At 49.7% G+C, this 19,937-nt stretch overlaps 7 protein-coding genes across 7 annotated transcripts; 1 reads left to right on the forward strand and 6 right to left on the reverse strand.

Moving 5' to 3' along the window:
- Positions 1-152: 152 nt before the first annotated feature.
- Positions 153-2,009, reverse strand: VFPPC_01979 (protein-tyrosine phosphatase; the record flags this gene model as incomplete). Its single annotated transcript, XM_018281711.1, has 1 exon — positions 153-2,009. The coding sequence occupies one exon, from the start codon at positions 2,007-2,009 to the stop codon at positions 153-155; it is 1,857 nt and encodes a 618-aa protein (XP_018138749.1).
- An 832-nt stretch (positions 2,010-2,841) lies between these two features.
- VFPPC_01980 (hypothetical protein) lies at positions 2,842-5,664 on the reverse strand (the record flags this gene model as incomplete). The annotated part of the gene is made up of 2 exons (XM_018281712.1): positions 2,842-5,473; positions 5,531-5,664. The coding sequence occupies 2 exons, from the start codon at positions 5,662-5,664 to the stop codon at positions 2,842-2,844; spliced, it is 2,766 nt and encodes a 921-aa protein (XP_018138750.1).
- Positions 5,665-6,972: 1,308 nt separating this feature from the next.
- VFPPC_01981 (hypothetical protein) lies at positions 6,973-8,115 on the reverse strand (the record flags this gene model as incomplete). Its single annotated transcript, XM_018281713.1, has 2 exons — positions 6,973-7,643; positions 7,689-8,115. The coding sequence occupies 2 exons, from the start codon at positions 8,113-8,115 to the stop codon at positions 6,973-6,975; spliced, it is 1,098 nt and encodes a 365-aa protein (XP_018138751.1).
- A 2,192-nt stretch (positions 8,116-10,307) lies between these two features.
- VFPPC_18175 (hypothetical protein) lies at positions 10,308-10,759 on the reverse strand (the record flags this gene model as incomplete). The annotated part of the gene is made up of 2 exons (XM_022429828.1): positions 10,308-10,510; positions 10,570-10,759. 2 exons carry the CDS (start codon positions 10,757-10,759, stop codon positions 10,308-10,310), a joined length of 393 nt encoding a protein of 130 aa, XP_022286025.1.
- Positions 10,760-13,457: 2,698 nt separating this feature from the next.
- VFPPC_01984 (hypothetical protein) lies at positions 13,458-14,000 on the reverse strand (the record flags this gene model as incomplete). Its single annotated transcript, XM_018281716.1, has 2 exons — positions 13,458-13,752; positions 13,861-14,000. The coding sequence occupies 2 exons, from the start codon at positions 13,998-14,000 to the stop codon at positions 13,458-13,460; spliced, it is 435 nt and encodes a 144-aa protein (XP_018138754.1).
- Positions 14,001-14,771: 771 nt separating this feature from the next.
- Positions 14,772-16,091, forward strand: VFPPC_13183 (kinase domain-containing protein; the record flags this gene model as incomplete). Its single annotated transcript, XM_018290960.1, has 2 exons — positions 14,772-15,261; positions 15,337-16,091. 2 exons carry the CDS (start codon positions 14,772-14,774, stop codon positions 16,089-16,091), a joined length of 1,245 nt encoding a protein of 414 aa, XP_018138755.1.
- A 943-nt stretch (positions 16,092-17,034) lies between these two features.
- On the reverse strand, positions 17,035-18,761 carry VFPPC_01985 (hypothetical protein; the record flags this gene model as incomplete). Its single annotated transcript, XM_018281717.1, has 3 exons — positions 17,035-18,266; positions 18,324-18,533; positions 18,593-18,761. 3 exons carry the CDS (start codon positions 18,759-18,761, stop codon positions 17,035-17,037), a joined length of 1,611 nt encoding a protein of 536 aa, XP_018138756.1.
- Positions 18,762-19,937: the final 1,176 nt, after the last annotated feature.

Here is a 19,937-nt window from a genome sequence, read left to right on the forward strand (position 1 = left end):
AGTACGCTCACTGGCAATGGAGCGTTTAAATCGTGTCAATTGAGCCGCTCTGGGCTATATACAAGCGAAACGGTAATATCTCTATGAAGATACAGACTAAATAAGACGGAAATATGCATAGGTTACTCGGGTTGCCCGACGGAGCTGGGGTTTCAAGCATGAGCACCATTTATCTCATTTGCTTGAATCCTCCCCATGAGTTGTGGGCTTAGAACCTCATCATATACCCATGTATCCTCTTTGGACGGACGACCATGCCAATGCAAAAGGTGCTGGCGCTTCCCAGCTCTCAACCGGGCTCCCAGAACATCCACGCCCGCGTCAAAACCTTGCCAACTTGCCTCAAAGCTATCCAGCATTCTCTTGTCTAAGATATGTTTTCTCGGCTCCCAGGTCGTGGTGGCATCAGACCATTTCACCAGGAAAGTGTGTTGCCTCCACCGAGCAAGTAGGCAATCCATTCGGTAAATGTCGGGACAGACACTTGGGTAGGCGGCCTGGATGGACTGCTCCCCTTCATTTTCCGTTCGTTGATTAATTGCCCCCTTTCTGGTTCTGAGCCTCCTATCCTTGACCTTGTTTGGTGGTTGATGGTCTTTTGGGGCCGGGCCGTTCTGGGCAGTCAGTGCCTTCCACAGAGTATCGCTAGTAAACTGTAATTGGAACATCGCGGTTCCATTCTCTCTGTTGCACTTTAGGACCGTATGGGCAAGTGACCATTCCTCATAGCTTGCAACACTGGAATGGGCAGGTCTATTTGTGTCTGCAACAGACGCGTTGTCGCTGTCTTTCATCGTTTTCTTCCTGAATGAGCGTGGTTTTCGACTTCGCGGTAGCTCCAACTTGCCTTGCTGTGAACTACGCTTTTTCGGTTGAGGGAACACAACCTTGCGACGTTTGTGTTGTGCCACACACGAATCTTCCCCCTCATCGCGGGTTTGTTCCCCGATGAATTGCCTTTTGACCGGAAGAGGACGAAGATTGTACTCTTTTCTGGAGCCACGACGACTGGATGGGCGCCTTTCCATTTCTTCGTAGGGTCCATCAAGCTGGCTCATTGTATGATGCGTGTTTGTGCTTGTCTGGCGTTCCTTGCCCCGTCGCAAACTGTTCGGCGACGGGCTGAGGCAAGAAACCAGCGGCAGAATATCTTCCGCTGCTTGGTGTTGCCGATCAACTTCCGTGGAACTTCCTTTTGGAGACATCGGACAGCATCCCGACGCAGGTGTTTTGGTTAAGGCTGGTTGAGCTACCCCATGTAACTCGTCGTCGCCTTGCGGAACTACTCCATCCATATGGCCGTGATCATCATTGATGCTATGAATCTGACCGCACGGGTTTGACGACACGATGCTGCGATTCTGCGGCTGGGAAGGCTGGATGAGGTTGGCCGCGGACGAAAGGCGGGCCTGACAGGAAGAGTCTGCGTACTGCTGGTGCAGTACTTCATCACCTAAAGGCAAGATGGTGCCGGGCTGCGCTGAGGCACACTGGGAGGCCGCCGAGACGACACAAGGCTCTCGTATAGGTGTGGACAACACAGGGCACATGGCATGATCGTGTTGTTGTGATGCCGGAGAAACTAACATATCAGAGCAGGTGGTAATGCCCGGGCTCTCCAGAACGCTTGAAGCGAAAAGTACCTCTCTAGGCGAATTTGGGGCTGATGAATCAGAACCCTCTCGATCCTCTGCAACACAAAGCTCCTGTGCTGAACTCTCTGGGCTCGTGTTAGCCAGTGTCGTACCTTGAAGCTTGATTTGCAAATTCTCACCGATGTCTTCCGTTGGAAATTGTCGGGATTTCATCATAGACGCCACAATTTCAGAGATAGAAGGAAGCGAGTCGTCAGGATGTTGGTCGTGTACCAAGTTTACATGCGGAACACCGTGTCCCATTACTTCCTCGTCGCTGTCTATGCCAGAATCGGAATCGGACGGGATTGATATCACATCCTCTAAAGTCCACGGGCGATCAAGAAAGGAATAGGTTCTCGCAGTTTGTGCCATCATGTCGGCGTACTGTAACAAAGGCGTCCTAGAAAGCTGATGAGGTTTGAGCTATTGACGTGAAAGTAGGTGAAGTTAGTCGGTCCGTCCGCGGAACGCAACCACGACACTGAGGGACTCTACCTACCTTCTGAAAAGTTTGTAAGAATCCAGGGTATGGCTGTCCGCTTACAAGGCAAAGGTAGCAAATTTGTGAGGAACGATAAAAGCAGGGTCAAAAAGTTTTACGCAGCATCATGGGGGGCGACCTCTTTATATACCCGTTGGACCTCAGCATGGCATCACTTGTGTATTACCAAAGCCTGGTCATACCTCCGAACCTCCGCCCATGTCGCCATGCAGTCTAGGGGATGGTAACCCATTGACAACAGCTCAAGGAGCTTTTACTTGCGTAGATACTCATGCACTTGGGACCACTGCATTCAAGGAGTAGTACTACTGTGACAAATCGTTATCTATTTAAATGAAAGGACGCTTGAGAATCCTCAAAAGCATGATCGTTGTACTGTTAACTGCCAACAAACCGCAGACTATATTGCCTCATTACGACGGAGACTCCTGATCCATCTACAAGTTAAACTGGGTATAAATGGTTAAAGATTGTTCGGACTGTCTCAAAGAAGGTAACTGTAATCCCTACGAAAAGCCATAAGATAATACGCAATCCCTTCCCTTGGGGCTTCAACTCTATCAAGTCTCCTTCGGTATCAATGACGATAAGGGCTTATAGGGCGGTTCGTCTTTTCGGCGGGCGATTTTGCTGTATTTGTGTTGCCAGGCGAATGAGAGCGTTCCTCATAAGTCGAATAACTGGTTTCACGCCGCAGACAGGTCATTCGTTTGACGGACGTCTAGGAGAAACTTGCGTTTCCATTTCTGTCCTGGAATTGTCACTATTCTGAGAGGCATCGACTTCATTTGACACTTGCGGGTTTGAAGTGGTACGAGAGAAAACGTCCACAGGATAAACTCGGATCCCAGGAAAACCGGTACTTGCTTCAATTTCTCTAGCCTTGTCAGCATTGTCGGTGTAGCAGGCAGTCCAAGGCATGATTGATACATCCCGCGACGCAAATGAAGATTCCGGTCGTTTAGAGCCGCTGGAAACCAACTTGGCGTACTTGATATCTTGCTCAACAGAATCATCACCTGTCCATTTTCGGAGGCCAAAGCCTGCAGGCATATCTTTGGTGGTGTCCTGCATCGGGCTGGCGATATCATTCATTTCTGACACTCCAGTCAGGTGTGCGGAGTCAACAACTTGATGAGTTCCGCTTCCAGAATTTGCTGCATGGAACGATATTGCAGACAACTGTGCGGAACTGTGTTCAGAGGCATCAATCATATCAGACGCAGCTTCTTCCTGTGGGATTGGTTCAGGTTCTGGAGGATCAAAGAGTTTGCACGGCTGATCGAGTTCCATATCTTTAAGACTAGAGACATTGGCGACAATCGAACGCAGAGGTCCAATGCTCACTGGAGGGTTATGCTCTGCTGTCATCCTCCCAGTATCGACTTCAGACGGGCCGTCGGAAGCAAAAAGTCTGACAGTTTGCTCAATAGGTGGAAGGCCAGTATTTACGTCGCTGAGTTTGCCAGGCCATCCATCATAAAGGCCCAGTGTGATGCGGTCCTCGTTTGTTATCTCGCGAGTACCATCATCTAATGAAAAATCGGCGTCACTGTCCCACTTCTCAGCATTATCCTCGACGGCCAACTCAACCTGAACATCGGTCTTAGCACTGGAAGGAGTGCAAATCTTTGGAACTGGTGCACCAACAGCACTCAATGGAGGTGTTGAGAAGCCGGAATCTTTGACAGTTACTGAGCTAGAACTTCCAGTTTCGGGTTGAGTGTTGTTCTTTGCCATTGTCTCTTCTGTGCCATGCTCAGAAACAAATTCGCTTATGGGAGGAAGGCAATCGTTTGCGTCCGTACCACCATAGTCCTTGGTTTGATCAAACAAATCGCTCAATGAGGTATCGAGTTCATGGATAGAAAGTTGGCCAATATTACAGCTACCTGGTAAAGCTTCAGATCCGCGGACTGTCGGGTTTGTGTTGTCTTGTGGCAGGTCGTCACGATCAGCATTAAAAAGAGGATACGGCTCAGGTAATTCCATCTTGTCGGGACCGTCGGCATTCATAGGAAGTGGTCTTAGCTGCGCAACGCCGATTTGAGTCTTGCTCTGTGTTGATGCTGCCCTATTGTCACCCGAGGTTGTAGACATGGGAGTCAGACAAGAGACAGTATGTGTATTGCCAGCGTTGCTCGGAGGTATCGCTTTGATTTCGGCCTGAAGCTTGCTATTCTCCACCACTCCAGTATTAGGGGTGATAACCTGTTCAATCGAGGTTGTGACGGTGATAGTGTTTCCCGCCATCCTGGGTTGCTGTCGAGCGCCGTTGCCGCCTTTCGGTTCGGTCTCTAGCAAGCGACTCCTATTATCGGACCCCGAGACGGAAGCCAAATTCGTATAAGCAGAAGATGACTTTACCTCTCTCCTGCCTTGGATGTATAGTCTGCGCCGATCATCTTCACTCATTTTGGTGACACCGTCTTCCAAAAGAAAATCTGTGTCCACGTGCCAAGTATGAGAAGGAAGAACGGTTTTTGCCGCGGATAAATGGTCCCTGTCTAATACGTCTTCTGGCTGGTTGACCTTGTCTTCATTGATGTCCCCAAGAAGAGAATTGATGTCGATACCTTCCTCAGTGCCCCATTCCACTGGGAAATTGGATGAGTTGAAGTATTGCGCGATTTCTCCGCGGCCAAGGACTTCTGGGTTGTTGCTAGCATTGACGGAATGGGCATGGGTTTTTGTATCCCCTGGTCCAAGATTCTGAGTCTTTGGAACCGAGCCAGTAAGCACCTTTTCTAACTCTTTCGTACTACCAACACCACCCTGTCGCATTTTACTCTGCTCTCCAGTTTGTTGCTCCGCCTTTGCCCTGGAAACTCCATCGCTGGAAGGCGACTTGGTGCCCTCGATAGCTGATCCGAGTACGTTACCTTCTTTCCAATTACAGAAACCAGAACTTGCAGGCTTGTCCTTGGTGGTATCCCAGAACTCCATCTGATCGGTAACGGCATTCGCGTCTGACACTGCAGTCAGGCGTCCAGTTCTGACAGTAGATTGACTCTCAATTTCAGCGTCTGCTGCACCTCCGGAAGAAATTTGCGTTTCCATTTTGGCCCTGGACTCGTCACTGTTTTGAGATGCATCGACTGCATTGATTACTTGCGAGTCTGAAGCATGTGAGAAAACGCTCACAGGATAGACTTGTATTCCAGGAATACCAGTGCTTGTTGCAAATTCTCTGGCCTTATCAGGATCATCGGGGAAATAATCAGTGCAATGGATTATAGATACATGATCATTTCCGGCAATATCACATGCCACTGTAGCCGATTGCTCCGCGGATGGAATACTTTGTCCATCAAGGGAAGAAGTTGAAGTGTTTCTATTCCCTAGTCAGTATGTCGAGGCGTGGCGTTCAAGGAAGGCACGGTTGTCTTACTCTCCAAAGGGACTTTCTTTATGATCTAGCTTTATGTTCCCTTTCATCCACAAACCTTCAGTAATAGCCCTATCCGAGGAGATAGGAGTGGCAGAGGGAGAGGTTGGCTTCTGATTAGAGCTGGATTGAGGCATCTTGATCCTTGATGAAAAGGGGGTCAAATTTGATCCAAAAGCTTTAGTGTACTATTTGCGGCACTGTTTTCTCGTGCTTTTGAGCGCGTTCAGGAAATGCTGCAGTTCTAGCATCTTTGAGGAGGAACAAGCTAGCCTTATATAGTTGTCCAGCTGTTCCCTCGAGACAACCTGGTCACCGTATGCGAGGTTTGACTTAAATCCCATGTTAGCCAGCCTGTTTCTGGGGCTTATACTCAAACAAAACTCAACCAACAATTCTGCAAGCCGCGTCACAGAAGCGCTGTAACTTATGCATGGGATATGTATATCCGGCTCGGGCTGATCTGCAAGTGACCGAGAAAACACTTTGCAATGGAATACCTACTTTGTCAAAGTACCAATATGCTTAGCCTTCTATTCCGCAGCATGCAGGTGCTTGGCCAAGTGATGCAATCCAAAAATCATTTCCAATATCAAACTGAATGGCACGCATGCACCTGTTGAGACATCTCTCCTCCCATCCCTGGAACCGAACCCACAAACCCTCTGAGCTTAGTGTGAGTTGCACAAAGCTACCTAAACCCCACTGGTGGTTCAGTAACCCTACTCTGGTCTCCTAACCTACCATCGGCGCCCGCAAACCTCCCACTGCTTAGTCAAGCTCCACCCAAACACGTCATGTCCAGAGCAAGTTGTGCCGCACTTGCTCACACGAGAGGGGTACAGTTGACTCCAAAACCGTTTATGCCTGACCAACGTCGCAAACCTCGCATAATACCTTGGTCGCGATAGAAGATCCCGTCACAATCTACCTTGTATTCCATTATAATATCTGTGCATCAGAGAAAGGGAGCCCCTACATCAAACGAAACAGCCTCCAGCTAAACATAATCAAGACCGTCTATCCCCGCAAGCATCCCTTAGCAGGGTGGACAGTTTCAAGTCTATAAATTCGAAAAGCGGTTAGACTTAGGTCTACATGGTTTGTATTGAACCTATAGCCCACATTTGCTTCGTATTTAACATCCTTTTTAGTCGTTCACGATCGAGAAACTCGACGAAAACCTCAACTTCGACGATTCAAAGGCGTCACCAAAATGGATTATTGGGACAGGACAGAAAGTGTACTGGCGTTCTTGCTTCATTAGAGTTTATGCAACGGGCAACACGTCGGAGCCTACCGAGCAGCACCCAACGTGCGATGGTCAAGGCACGGTTCACAATGGCACTGAGATATATTTGGGCGGTGAAGGTGGGAGGGTGAAGGCCTGAACACAGAAGGGCATTGTGGACAGGGAATCGTTTTTGAAGATACGGAAGCAAAATTTAGTCGTACAATTTTTCACTCAGCAAAGCTCCCTCTCTCAGTCCCAGAGACAGGAACAAGATAGCTCCATCTTGAGAACGCTGTGATATAACCATAGACACACAATCTGTACAAGCACAGGCTCTCTTGATCTCATCCTGATACGTCGGGCTTTCTTCGATGCCCCGAGACATCTCACGTCCAAAAAATGAAGAAATAATATCGCGTTGACAGCCCCGCAGCGTAAAATGGGGATTGGGAAGTACTTTAGCGCCTCCGGGTAGACAAACGTATCGAAGACCAGCAGTCGTTTCTAGGTGTGCACCAAATAGTTCCCAGGCAACTCTTTCAATCTTGTTGTCCATAATTTCCAATGACATTTGACACCAAAACTTATCCATGAACGAGGCATTTGGGAATGACATGGAAATAGCGGCAACCAGTGCATCTTCACTTCCTGGTTTAATGATCCTTTTGACCGCACTGGCAAGGTATGGTGGGAAAAGGCGTATGGTCGCTGTGAGTGACGCATTTACCAGCACTTGTTTATGTTCAGCAAACCGGTCGGGAATCTCAAATAACTTTTGTGTGAGGGATAGTGAGGCCTCTTCGACAGGAGAGTGGCTCCTTGAGCTACCAGGTGTGATGGTTGAATGTTGCACTTCGCTTGTCGAGTCCTCGTCTGTTGTACCTAGACTGTATTAGAAACATAACGACGCATGGGCGGAATACTCACGTCGTCTTTTATTGGAAGGATGTTGCTGGTCGTTGTTTTCCGTGGGTCTGATTGTTTTGTCGTACAGACGCTGCAACCTCCCTATCGTAGAAGCTGGAATATGACTGGCGACCTCGTTGGCCAGCCGTTTCAGACTATCCTCGGATTCACTTGCCAGCTGGGAGATCAAACGGCGACATTCAGCTTTTCCAGCGAAGTGACTATGGTGTTCTGCAGCATTTTTAGTCAGGGAGTATGCAAACCAAGTCGGGAAGCCACCTTCCGCGAGAAAGATTCTGCCTGAGGGATCCTGGTTTGTACTCTGCCACGACTGTGTAAGCCCTCTTGGTGCCCGTTTGTAATCGCCAAGTTGTTTTAGGATCAAAGCCGCTCGACTTGACGGTTTCGCAGCAATGTCATTGATGACGGCCTGGGAGATGTCGCACATGTTAGGAGTACGTGTTGAGTGACGAGTTGAACGAGAAGGTAGGTTTGCGGTTTGCGGGGTTAACTTACGAATATGTACCTTTTTAACCTGCCTCTGTCGCCGCCCTACTCAGTAACCTACCTTCCCAAAGAGAGATAGTGGAATCCGCCAGCCACAGCCACAATGAGTTGACAGTGGGACATTTTGCAGGGGAGTTACGAGCCGACTGTGGAGCTGCTTCTTCCCGAGCCGTCCCGGTTTCCAATTTTGCTTTTATTAGAGCTCTAAGAAGGTGACAACCACGGGGAAGTGTGGGCCTATGGTTACGATCACAAGTATTTGCTCTGTTATCTTACGACATAGCACCGGATAGGACATAACACAATTTTCATGCTTTCTTTTCTCCAAGCCTACTATTCTTACACCTGAGGTATTTGATTCTCACCTTTGATCCATCACCTTTAGTTGAAGTTTACACCCATCAGCCAGTAATAGTTCCCCTTGTGAAATAAACTTGTCAACGATATCCCACATTTAAAGACCCAAATCATAATTATCAGATTCCCGGATAAACTCACGCGTGCACCTTTGAATCCATCTCTAGTTCGGGCCTGGTGCGCATGGTTTCACAAGTCCGAGATCACGAAAGCCAGCCCAACCCATGTAGTTTATTCGAACAATGGCTTCCGGAAACTTCCCACAAAAATCTCTATCGCTTGCGTTCGCCCAGAGGTTTGCAGAAATGATATATTTGAATCCCCAACTGCCGAAGGAGGAGATGCATAGCTGTCCATTTTGCTGAGAAGCAAAGAGCGGTCTATAGTCGTCTAATGAGAGTATAGAGAAGGCAACCAGGCTGAAGTCGCCTAATTTATGGAGGCTCCCAACCAGATGTCGCGCGGATACATTAATCACTCAGAGACGCTACCGATGCGCTTTCTTCCAGCGGAACACTTCCCCGAACAGTCTAATGGAGATAACAAACAACCCCGTCTTCCCCAGGTGAGCTAATGTGGAGGGTGGGCCGATTCTTGGTGTTGTCTTAGGGCAGGGGAGGTACTTTGAACTTGTACACAACTACATATTTCGCAGTTCGGTACACGCGAGATGTACCTTTCAACTTTCCAACACCCCAAGCCCCCCCGAATTATGAAGGAATCCAGAAAAGCATTCGAGGCTCGCGTAGCTTTGCGGCACCTCAACAAACCTCGCAGTGATAGGGCGGTCCTGGCAGCAAGCGATGCCCTCTACTATCGTTATGAGGGTCAACAATTCTACCACTTACCCATTCCACAATTTGTTGAACTCTTCGCTAGCTTGACCAAAGAACGGCTCGCCAAAGTTGCAAAAGCCCCTGAGGTCATCAATACTAATGATCGTGGCTGCAATGGCTTTGACGACTACTGGGTGCAGCTCTACGAGAAAGGGCGAGGCGAGAAGCCTGTTCTCGCTGCTTTATCTCTTCTCGGTTTGGCATAGATTTCCAATTCATAAGACAACTCGACTAACAACGAGAAGAGGTCAATCCCTATATCATCGGTCAAGCACTGCAAGCCCAGATGCTTCAAGCACAACTCCTCCAAGACCGATCTCTGGAAGCCCAGACGCATCAAGCACTCGAAATAATAAAAAGTATTGAGGGTCAAATCTCCATGCTGAAGGAGGTGTTATGCAGCAAAACGGCTAAAGTGCCAGAGGGAAGTCTGGCGGATATGACACGGCCAGCCTTCCCAAGTTCCTCCTCCTTTGTCAATAAACACGACACACGCACTCAGACACAAACTCAGAACTCAAATGACGCCAGGAATAATCCATTATTGCACCGCACGAGTCCTTTCGAATCATTTAACATTCTCGAAAATGGTGACCCCGGCCAGTCGGCGAACGAAAATGGCCCACCAACTCCTTATTGGACTAACTTCCTTCCAAAATCTACGAACAATGCAACAGCCATCAATAACAGCGCAGTATCAGGTTCCACTCATGGCTCGCCGATATTGGATGTAACGGATTTTGCGCTATTCCAAACAGTGGACCCTATCGATTTGACAGCAAGTTATCGACAACTCAACAACGAACAATGAGACGGTGCATTTAGAGAATGGTTGAGGCATGCAAAATCAACACCGTGGTTGTCTAGTCCTGAAATCCTTTCCTGGCCATCCATATTTGACAATTACAAGCCCGGTATAACAAGAAGATCGATAATAACATCAACAGGCGCGACGACACTCACGTTTTCGGTAACTCGGACGGATGTCCCAGTTGTCAATGCTACTACTATAGACGCTGGGTTTTTCTCGCTGCGTATTTTCGGAACTCCATCCCCCCAGGTCTGAACAAGTATTAGGTCGGTAGGACAAGGAATTGAGAGACGATATGTGGAATATCCACGCAGTCGCGTTGCGCCAATGCCCTAGAGGCCCGTGACATCAGCAAATGACTTCGTGACTATGACTGGCTAACCTACTTTGCCTTGGGGAATGCCTAATGAGGAGGTGATGTGAAGACACTTCAGTCCGAGGATCTCGTCCGTACAGACCTCGGCTTCCTTCACAATGTCGAAACGTGCAGTTTGCAGGTACGCGGCAACGTCAGAGAGGACATATTCTTCGACCGGGATTGAACGGACCTCTAGATGATGCATCATCTGGCTTGTGGACATTGATAGTGACAGGGCTCTGAGATGAGTTGTATGACAGACACCCTTAATCGACACTGGGCAAGTTCGAAGGTGTCACAAGCAATTTTGTTTTGCCGTCCCGTAAGGTATATTGCCCCTCATGCCACCGGATTGTGGGGTTACCACAGACGTGTTCCATAACGGCGCATCTAGTCATGAGCCTAATTTGTCGTGCGCTTACCCGACACCGATTATGGAAATGGCAACCCATTTCATTCAGCGGCTTTAAGTCCCAATTCAAGCTAGGCTGTGGCCCCTCTCCTGCGTCTCCTGTGTGTTGAAGTCAGCTGCTTTCCTGTCACCGTTAAGGAGAGTTTCTCGCCGGTAAGACTTGCTGGCCTCACAGGAGCATTAATGAATGGCGTATGAAATGACTACGTACGAAGACAAGCCGATAAGGGCACCTTTACGACTGATTAGTTACAGTACTGGTACTCTCTCACTGCATTGCACAGTGTGAAACTTGGTGAAACATGTCTTGCGACGGAATTTTGGTGCTCAGCGGCATCGGAAGCGCATATGCTGCTGGGCTGCTTGTATGGAACGGAACTCGCGGGTAGAAGTTTTACATTCGTATACACCAGCCGGTCTTCACGAGGCGCAATAAACAGCTTTTAGAGGGTTGGCCAGTAATGTGAAATAATTGGTTTGAACTACCCAGCACAATTTGGATATCACTGCGAATTGAGAAATGCAGCATAATTAAGGAGGCAGCGGCCAATACAACATTAACTAGCAAATCGAGGCGTTCAGGCAACTACGCATCGGCATAGTGCAAGCCTCGTATCAGTGGACGCAAAACGCATACGAAAAGTGTCGGATAGGCTTCAATACTCAGGACGCAATCCTCAATCGACGAGTCCAAATCGAGCAGGAGTCAATAAATGCACAGCGGTACATACAGACCAGGTCATATGCTGAGGTGAATATCAATTCAGCTCAAACTCTTCCCCGCGACGTTTGAATAGTATTTTCAGTTTTGGATTAAGACGCTTCTTCAGTCCAATTACTAGAATCTTGATGTCGCTGTCCGGAGCTAGTTCCCAATCATATTTGAGCAAAAGGTGAGAAAGCGCGACTTTGGCAAGGATTGAAGCGAAAAGTCGGCCAGGGCATGCTTGAGCGCCATGTCCAAAAGCTAAATATTCAGGGCTTGTATTGACAAGGGGTGCATTATTGGCTCGACCTGGTTGGGACCGCGTACGGAAGAAGCGGTATATGTCGTACGTATCCGGTGATTCATAGATGTCGGCGTCCCGCATTGGTACAGTCGGCCGTTCCGCCTAATCACATCGGCTTGGTAGTCTTTACGGTCATTGCGTCCGCTTTTTACGAAAGTGTACCACCTCATTTTGAAGTTTTCATTACTTCTGTCTCTTTCGTTGCCTTACATGGTACTGCAGTGGGCATTGGAGCAGTCTGGAGGACAATTTTGATCCAGAGTACTGGGATGTCCAGCCGCTTAATAGATTTACCTCAATCGAGGTTCCAACCGCACTTGCCTGTTGATGTTAGTGCACGTTTGTTCACGGCCATATGTACTCCAAACGATGACATAAAAACGAGTACGCTTTCCGCCTCAAGTGTTGACAAGCAGACACCTCTTTGACCTCCGGCCATGGCGGTCTGTCTTGCTTGGTTTTAGCAGTCCTACAACTTGTTGAGTGGCCCGTCGTCCAGAGCATAGATGAGGTCGTCACTTGTCATTTCTTTGTAGTGGCCGGTAAATGGGTTCAAGGAGAGACTAAACAAACAAAGCCTGGCAAGCACTGGGTCAATACTACTGGTACCCTGCTGCCAACGAACCGTGTCTGTAACCCCGCCGATATCGATGCAATAGATCCAGCTAAGGAAATCTCAGTACCTAGTAAGTTTATAGCATCACTTTCCTCCATTTCTTGCCAAAAATGAGCGCATACCCCAATTTATTCTTGTATTCCGGAATACCGAGGTAGGATAATACTACGAAACATCCGGTATCGATTTACAGTCTCTTGCTAGACGGTGGCGGAGAGACAACCATGTGTCAGCCAGAGATATTCAAGAGAAAGGGATCGTCTGCATGACTGCGTTTCATTATACCACGGCCTCTAGGCCCGCTGTATTTGGGACGCGGGCCGATAAATGGAGCAAATGATCGCCGGCAAGTGGAGAGCATTTAGCAATGTGCGCCGATTCTGGCTTTTTCTTATTGTTCTGTCGCCTACGGCTACCCGTATAAATGTCTACTCTACCTGCTCCTACCGGTAGGTATCATCCAATAGGTTGCTAGTAGCAAAACAGCGATTTGTGGAGGTTCGCAACACGGACAAAAGCTGCATTTTCGCCACTCCAAACTACAGCACCTTCCAACAGCTAAATTTGCCTAAAACCAGTCTCGTCCAATGCAATTTTCTAATTCTTCGCAAACTGGCAAATCCGAGGAGGCGGTAAGTGCTTTTGCGTACTGATACCGTTAATATTAATACTATAACTGAACACCACAACAAGGGCCATGCCAGCAACCTCTGCCAGCACCATGACGATCGTCCTACGGGTTAGTGGCTACAGTTCATTTATCGCTTGTGGGCACGCTGAACAACTCCAGCCCTTGAGCTCTCTAGATTAGTTCGAGTAGAATTCCTAAGGTTATTGACTACCGCTCCACATCAGGCACTTCCAACATAATCTGAAGTCTCTGTTAACCGTCTGCACCGGGAAGATGGCCATACCCAATTTCTGGGGCGGCCCAAAGATCTGCCATGCCTGGCCAAACAACGGCTCCCTTCTTGTTCTTCATCGTCGAGTCCGGCTTTTCCCCAGCGTGAGTTGCCTCTGTAAACTCGAGGCTCACCTCGTCAGTGACATAGCCATGACACGCTACATGAACATCGCGATTGAGCTGATCTTGATCCTTGTAGCAGAGAGTGACATGTAAGCCTCGCGGATCGTCCTGACGAATGCCGTTGATGGTTGTCGTGCGATGTACTTCCGAGCTTTTGGGGGGTATTTTGTCAGTCTTGGCAGGCTCTTAGGTATCCATCAAACGCAAGTCCGCTGTCTTTGCCAGTGATGGGGGAAAAAGAGGCTGAGGGACTACTTACCGGATTAGCACTGCCTTGGGATAGAGTTTCTTGTCTCGTGCAGTCTGGTATGCCAAGGCAATAAGTTTGCGCATCCTATCTGCATCTTTCGGTGCATTTCGCTTGTGGAAATAGTATCTGACGATGTTGACGGTGGACATGTTTAGGATCGTACTGGAACTAATGCTTGCGGACTCTGGCTCCTCGGAGTGCTAGACAGTCAGTCGACGGACGGGAATGCCCAGGACTTTATACTTTTGTGGTACTGGCTAATCGCATGGCCGTCATGATCGAGGGTTCCTTCGGTGCAGGCACTTGTCGGGTGGTCAAAGCAGGACAACTTCAGCGCTTAGAAGATGCAAGTCCAGCCAAAAGATCGCGCAAGTCAATCACTACGCAACATCAGAAACGGATATTCGTGACATGGCCCGCCCCGAGGCCCAAGGCGCATATCGAAACATTCGAGCGTTTAACGCCCTCCTTTCAGGCCATTAATCTCTGCTGAGGCTGGCGAGCCGCAGTCCTTTTTGTTTCATGATGAAGAACGCTTTGTAAGGATCAAACATCTGATTGGCAACGACAGACGAAGAATCTACTAACGCAAGAAGGATGGGAGGGTCCAGCCCACGGTGCTTACAGATGGGATTCCCACTAATATTTCTCATGTCTGTTGGGTCCTCGGGTCGGCCCACTAGCCTCTGTGACCTACCAATTAACTAGCAGGCCATCCGAAAATAGCCTCACACGTGACAGCATTCCGCGTGTCTGAGGGTCACAGACAACAGCCTCTTCACTCACTTTAGTGTCATGTCCGCATATAAACACGGGCTTCGCTTTGTATCGGCGTGATGGGTCGCCTTATAGCATATCGATTCCTCCTCCAGCACTGTAATGTTGCAACTTACCTTTTACCTATCGTGCCCCATTCAAGGATGTCGACGTCGCGCTTTGTCTACCAACCTATCGAGGAGGTAGAAAGACTGGAGAATTATCGGCCTGGGGGATACCACCCAATACAAATCGGCGACTGTCTACATGGGCGATATCGCATAGTGCACAAGCTTGGCTACGGGTCATTCTCAACGACTTGGCTAGCTCGAGATCACCAGTTATCGACTCTTGTCGCCATCAAAGTAGGCACCGCAGACTCAGACCACCGTGAGGTCGACATCTTGTCTCGCATCACTGATCCTCCTCTTGAATGCAGCAAACCCTTGCTCCCGACAGTTCTTGACCGTTTCAGTGTTCGTGGTCCCAACGGGATGCATTTTTGCATAACAACATATCCGGCAAGATGTAGCCTTGCCGATACCAAAGAGGCCTCCAATTCTGGTCTGTTCCAGCTCCAGGTTGCCCGAGCTCTTGCCGCTCAACTTGCCATGGCTGTCGCACGGACTCATGAGCAGAAATATGTTCATGGAGGTTAGTACTCAACAGGATCTCACTCCATTTGATATACTCATTGTTGGATGTCCATTCTGATAAATCTTCGGACAGACCTTCATCTGGGCAATATCCTCTTGCATTTGCCATCAAGTCTTGACCATCTCTCAGAGGAGCAGCTGTACGATAAGTTCGGAGCGCCAGAGCCAGAACCAGTAATACGGCTAGACGGAAAGCCACTTTCACTCAATGCGCCTTCATATGCCATCTCACCAGTATGGCTTGGTGAACCCAGTGAGAATGTCGTGCTCTCAGATGCGAAGCTCCTCCTTATAGACTTTGGGGTAGCCTTTCAACCTTCGGAAGAATTGAGGCTCCATTCTTACACGCCGCTTGAGATCCGCCCGCCCGAAGCTCGATTTGAGCCGACAACGGGCCTCTCCTTCGCGTCCGATATCTGGAGCCTTGCTTGCACTATATGGGCTATTCTCGGCCAGAGATCGTTGTTTGATAGCCTTCTAGCGACTCAGGACGATATTACGTGCGAACAAGTTGATGCTCTTGGCAGCCTTCCATTGGAGTGGTGGGAGAGATGGGCGGCGCGCACGACGAAATTCGCCAAACCGGGTCAGCCCTTAGAGGGGCGATCCGTGTGGTCGTGGAATCAGCGTTTCGAGGACAGCATACAAGAGCCTCGTCGTGCAAAGGGAATGGCGGCCCTCGACATCAAGGAGAGGGATGCTTTTTTCGCAATGATGCAATGGATGCTCAAGTTCAGACCGAATGATCGGCCGACTGCCAAGCAAGTCTTGGAAACGGATTGGATGAGGTATTGGGCTCTGCCGGAATGTGAGAAGATTACAGATTGAACATTCTGTTCCACCGTTGACAAAGTGTTTATTTTTCTCCAGATCCAAGCCAAGCGGCAAAGGGTCCGTAGCGTCTGGATTGTCGGACGGCCGATCACAATTACCGTCATGACCTTGAGTCGTTCTTCTATGTCCCACTTGGATATGTGCGCGCCAATCATGGAAGAATGGGCTTGGTGGCAAGGAGGAGGCGCCTAGGGACAGCATCTTGCGGAAATGGGAGATTGGAACCTTTTAAGCACATTGCAAATGCTAAAGTGGGTCATATGACCGTAAATGGTCTTGAAGAGGTTGTGGACGAGTTTCCACACATATTTCATGTCGTGAAGCCGCGTTGCCTGAAGATCCGGTCCATAATGTTTGGAGAAACAGCAAGGTTGAACATCGGAACTCCAAGTGACCCCGACGAACTCTACAGAGCCATTATCACAGCTTATGACGAAGTCGTTGATGCCCTACTAAAGAATTAATCTAGACCGGCTATTAGCTTGGTATCCACTCCGTTGACTTACCTAGGGATGTTGATTCCACGAATCGGAAACTTAGGTGGAAATCCTTGCAATATAGCATTTGAATAATTACATTCTTGCCATTTGGCATACATTTGGTCTGGCAGAATATTAGCGGCCGCCGGCTCCAATCTGCTAAAGGGGCCAGGATCGCCAATACCCGCCTGCCACTGAGCGGTGTTTGAGTCCCGTTAGCGAATTACGACGACGAGCGTTACTTTTGGAAGAGCATAAACTCTAAGGGCAATGACAACGCTAAGATGGCTAAGGTGGTAGACTTAGGTGAGGGAAAGATGGCGAGGTTGGTTCTATGGTCACCAAATGGCTGGGAGGGGTGCCGCATGGGAAGTTGCTACATATCGGGCGTCAAGTGTGCCTTGCGTGACCGGTTGGTAGTTTTAGAATCGATGGACTTGACATTGCTATTTATAGTACTAGCTCTTCTCTTCGCTCATTTTGCGCCACTGCTGTTTGACTGCCGATACCGTTCGGTCTAGTTTGGAAGCGATCCACGATTCCGACTTGTTCTCCATCTTCCATGCTCTTAGTCGTCTTTCTTCAAGGTCAGACCACCGACGGCGCTTAACAGACATGTTCCCACTTTTGTCCATATCGCTCAGGGAGTCATCGTCTTCGTTTTCATCACTAAGGATGCCACCATCATCACTCCCATTGCAGTGCTTGTCCATGTAACCAACAGAATGGTCATCCGAGTCCTTGCAACCATTCTCCAGGGGCGTAGGTCGTTTGCGCAGGCTATAGCGCCGCTTCGAGATCTTGCTCCTGGGCTGGGCGTGCTGTGGGGTGGTCGAAACGGCCGTATGCGATGGATGGTGTAACAAGGACAGCGCTTCGAAGAGGGCTGCACGGAAGATTGCGCATGAGTTGCATTGCCCACTCTGATCTATCTCTTGCCCTCCCCTGAACCGTACCGCTGCTGGTAGCCCTATGGGCGGTGACGGCCAGAGTGCGTCAATGTGAGACTGACTGGTCATGACATCTCCACGAGTACCGAAATTCACAGCTGGGCGTCTTGGAAAACAACCGGCCGCTCCTGAGCGAGAGCTTGCAGAGGGGGTGATGGGGTTGCCCTCGTTGTGAGGTGTTGGTAGCAATCGACAGGACGTATCGTGAGCAGTAGCCGTATTGTCGCCTGGCTCCAAGGCACTCCCGCAAACTTCTGGCTCGCGAAGCAAGGTGTCACGTTCAGTAGAAGAAGATAGTTTTGGTCGCTTCGCTTCCCGTTGGTCCTCAGAACTGTTATCATACCCGCTGTCGTCAAGTGGTCGATTCAATCGCTTGGAGCTTGGTGCAGAATCTTGCTGTTGATCCGCATCTAGCCAACGTTGAAAACCCATGTCATCATCGAATAGACTCTCTAGAGATGGACTTCCAGTATCCTCAGGTGTGGAGGGAGATATGCTCAAAGCCGGCGAGGAGATAGAGGCGACGCTCCCACCTCCACGCCGGTGAGCACCGAGCCTTGAAAGATCTGGCAAATGCGTGGCGGTAGCAGCTCTGGGCTGGCGCATCGCCGCCAGTGCCACATCATTGGCACCATTCACGGTAAGGTCCATCGCCGCTATCAGAGAGGCCGGGGTCGTGAGTGTCGGAGCAATTCCGTCGACCCGTGTGTGCGGATCGGCTTCCGCCATAAGTACAGAGTCTGGGGCGTTGGTTGTTAGCCTCCACTCCTGAACAAATGTATCGAATAGTGGCTTACCTTGATTCTGGACATCGCCTGGGTTGGTCTCCGGTTTCTCAGTCGACAGGTTAAGCTGAGGCGCCCAGCTCGATGAAGTACTCGCACCTCCTCGGACTTCATTGGCACAGAACGTAGATGCCATGCATGTTTCCACGAGCTGCCGGAGTGACGCCATGTCGTCGCACACATCGAGGTCGGTCAGATTGACGGTCGTCGCATCTTCCTGGTCTCCGGTGTGTCAGCAGGGACCCAAGACTTTTCTCAACGGAACTCTTTGCGCAACATACTGTTCATCTCCAAGTAGCCTTCCGCGACGGACTGAGAGGCCTCGCCATCATGCCGAGTTTCCGCATTATCCCCATGATGCTTTTTGGGCGTAGCAGAAGCTATTCGCTTTGGTTTGCGTGGCTTTCGAGAGGCAGGATCGTAGGGTTTGAACTTTAGGGGAGCAGTCATAGCGCAACGGAACTGGGTAGTCAATAAGTTGAAATGGGAGGTCAACTGAAAAGAGCGAGGCACTGAGGGGTGCGGAAGGTCCTCGACATTTATCCATCGGCCAACTTCCCCGCTCGCAGATACTAGTTACACCTCCAGCGGCAGACGTTGTGGAGCGACCTCCGCATTACCAAGTTAGCTCAGGAGGAGAAAGCCGTACAACCGGATTGTTTCCACACCATTCACCCTCCGGCATTCCCCTTGTATCTCCTCACGAAGTACTGATCCGGCAGCCGAGGTGCGCAGGTCTCTCGTAAAGGTAGGGATTTGAATCACCCTTGTCCTTATCTTGCTGAGCTGACAGCTTGACCAACAACATAGACCTCGAGGAGTTGTAGATCTCGTCCTGTCCGATTGCACGCGTCAAATCAACTGTGGACAAGTGATCGGCTAAAGCATAGTAGTTGGGCGCGGCTGACTGCATCCTGCAGGCCCCTGAAACAGGGCATAACTCAAGGCCTCACAAAAGGCGAGCAAAGAGGCCACCAGATGGAGGCATCCAGTGCGGTTGTCCACAGAAGGCCCGATTGAGTCACACTCGCATCAGTGCTGATGGTTCAATCTCGAACTCACCAGCCCGGGTCAGTAGCCACAAGACCATTCCGCGACCGGTCAATGAAGCAGGCTGTTGAGTATGTCTCATGGCGAGTCCGGACGCAGAAACTGTCACCCTACCCCATGGGGACGATTTGAGACTCTCCAAACCGCTTCATATGTTGATTCCTGCGTTTGAGGGCTAGAGGTGAACAAGTCGTTGCGACGGACTTGCCGTGTGTCCGGAACATTCGCGAGTTGATCCTGATGTGGTAACAAACCCGTGCCTTCGATGTGAAGGCTTGGTGGCTGGGGCTGTTGTGCTTCCATGTGCGCTACTGCAAGCCCATTATTCATTTTGCCATCGCCTCGCCATCGTCACCCTGCCTCGCCATATGAAAGTGGCTCCAGCCAATGCGTATTGGTCTTGTGTGTGTCTATGCTCCGTCAATTGCGTAATGAGATGCTGGCAGAGCTGAGAGGGACGCAATTGCAACCGTCCAGGTATGGAGGGAGCAACTCCGCCCGTAGCATGAGGTCTCTGGTGCGACAACTCGTATGCCCCTCGCGCGCAAGACTTCGTGTTTCCTGTCCAGGCCCAGT

Source organism: Pochonia chlamydosporia, chromosome 1, assembly GCF_001653235.2.
Source record: "Pochonia chlamydosporia 170 chromosome 1, whole genome shotgun sequence".
NCBI classification, from domain to species: Eukaryota; Fungi; Ascomycota; class Sordariomycetes; order Hypocreales; family Clavicipitaceae; genus Pochonia; species Pochonia chlamydosporia.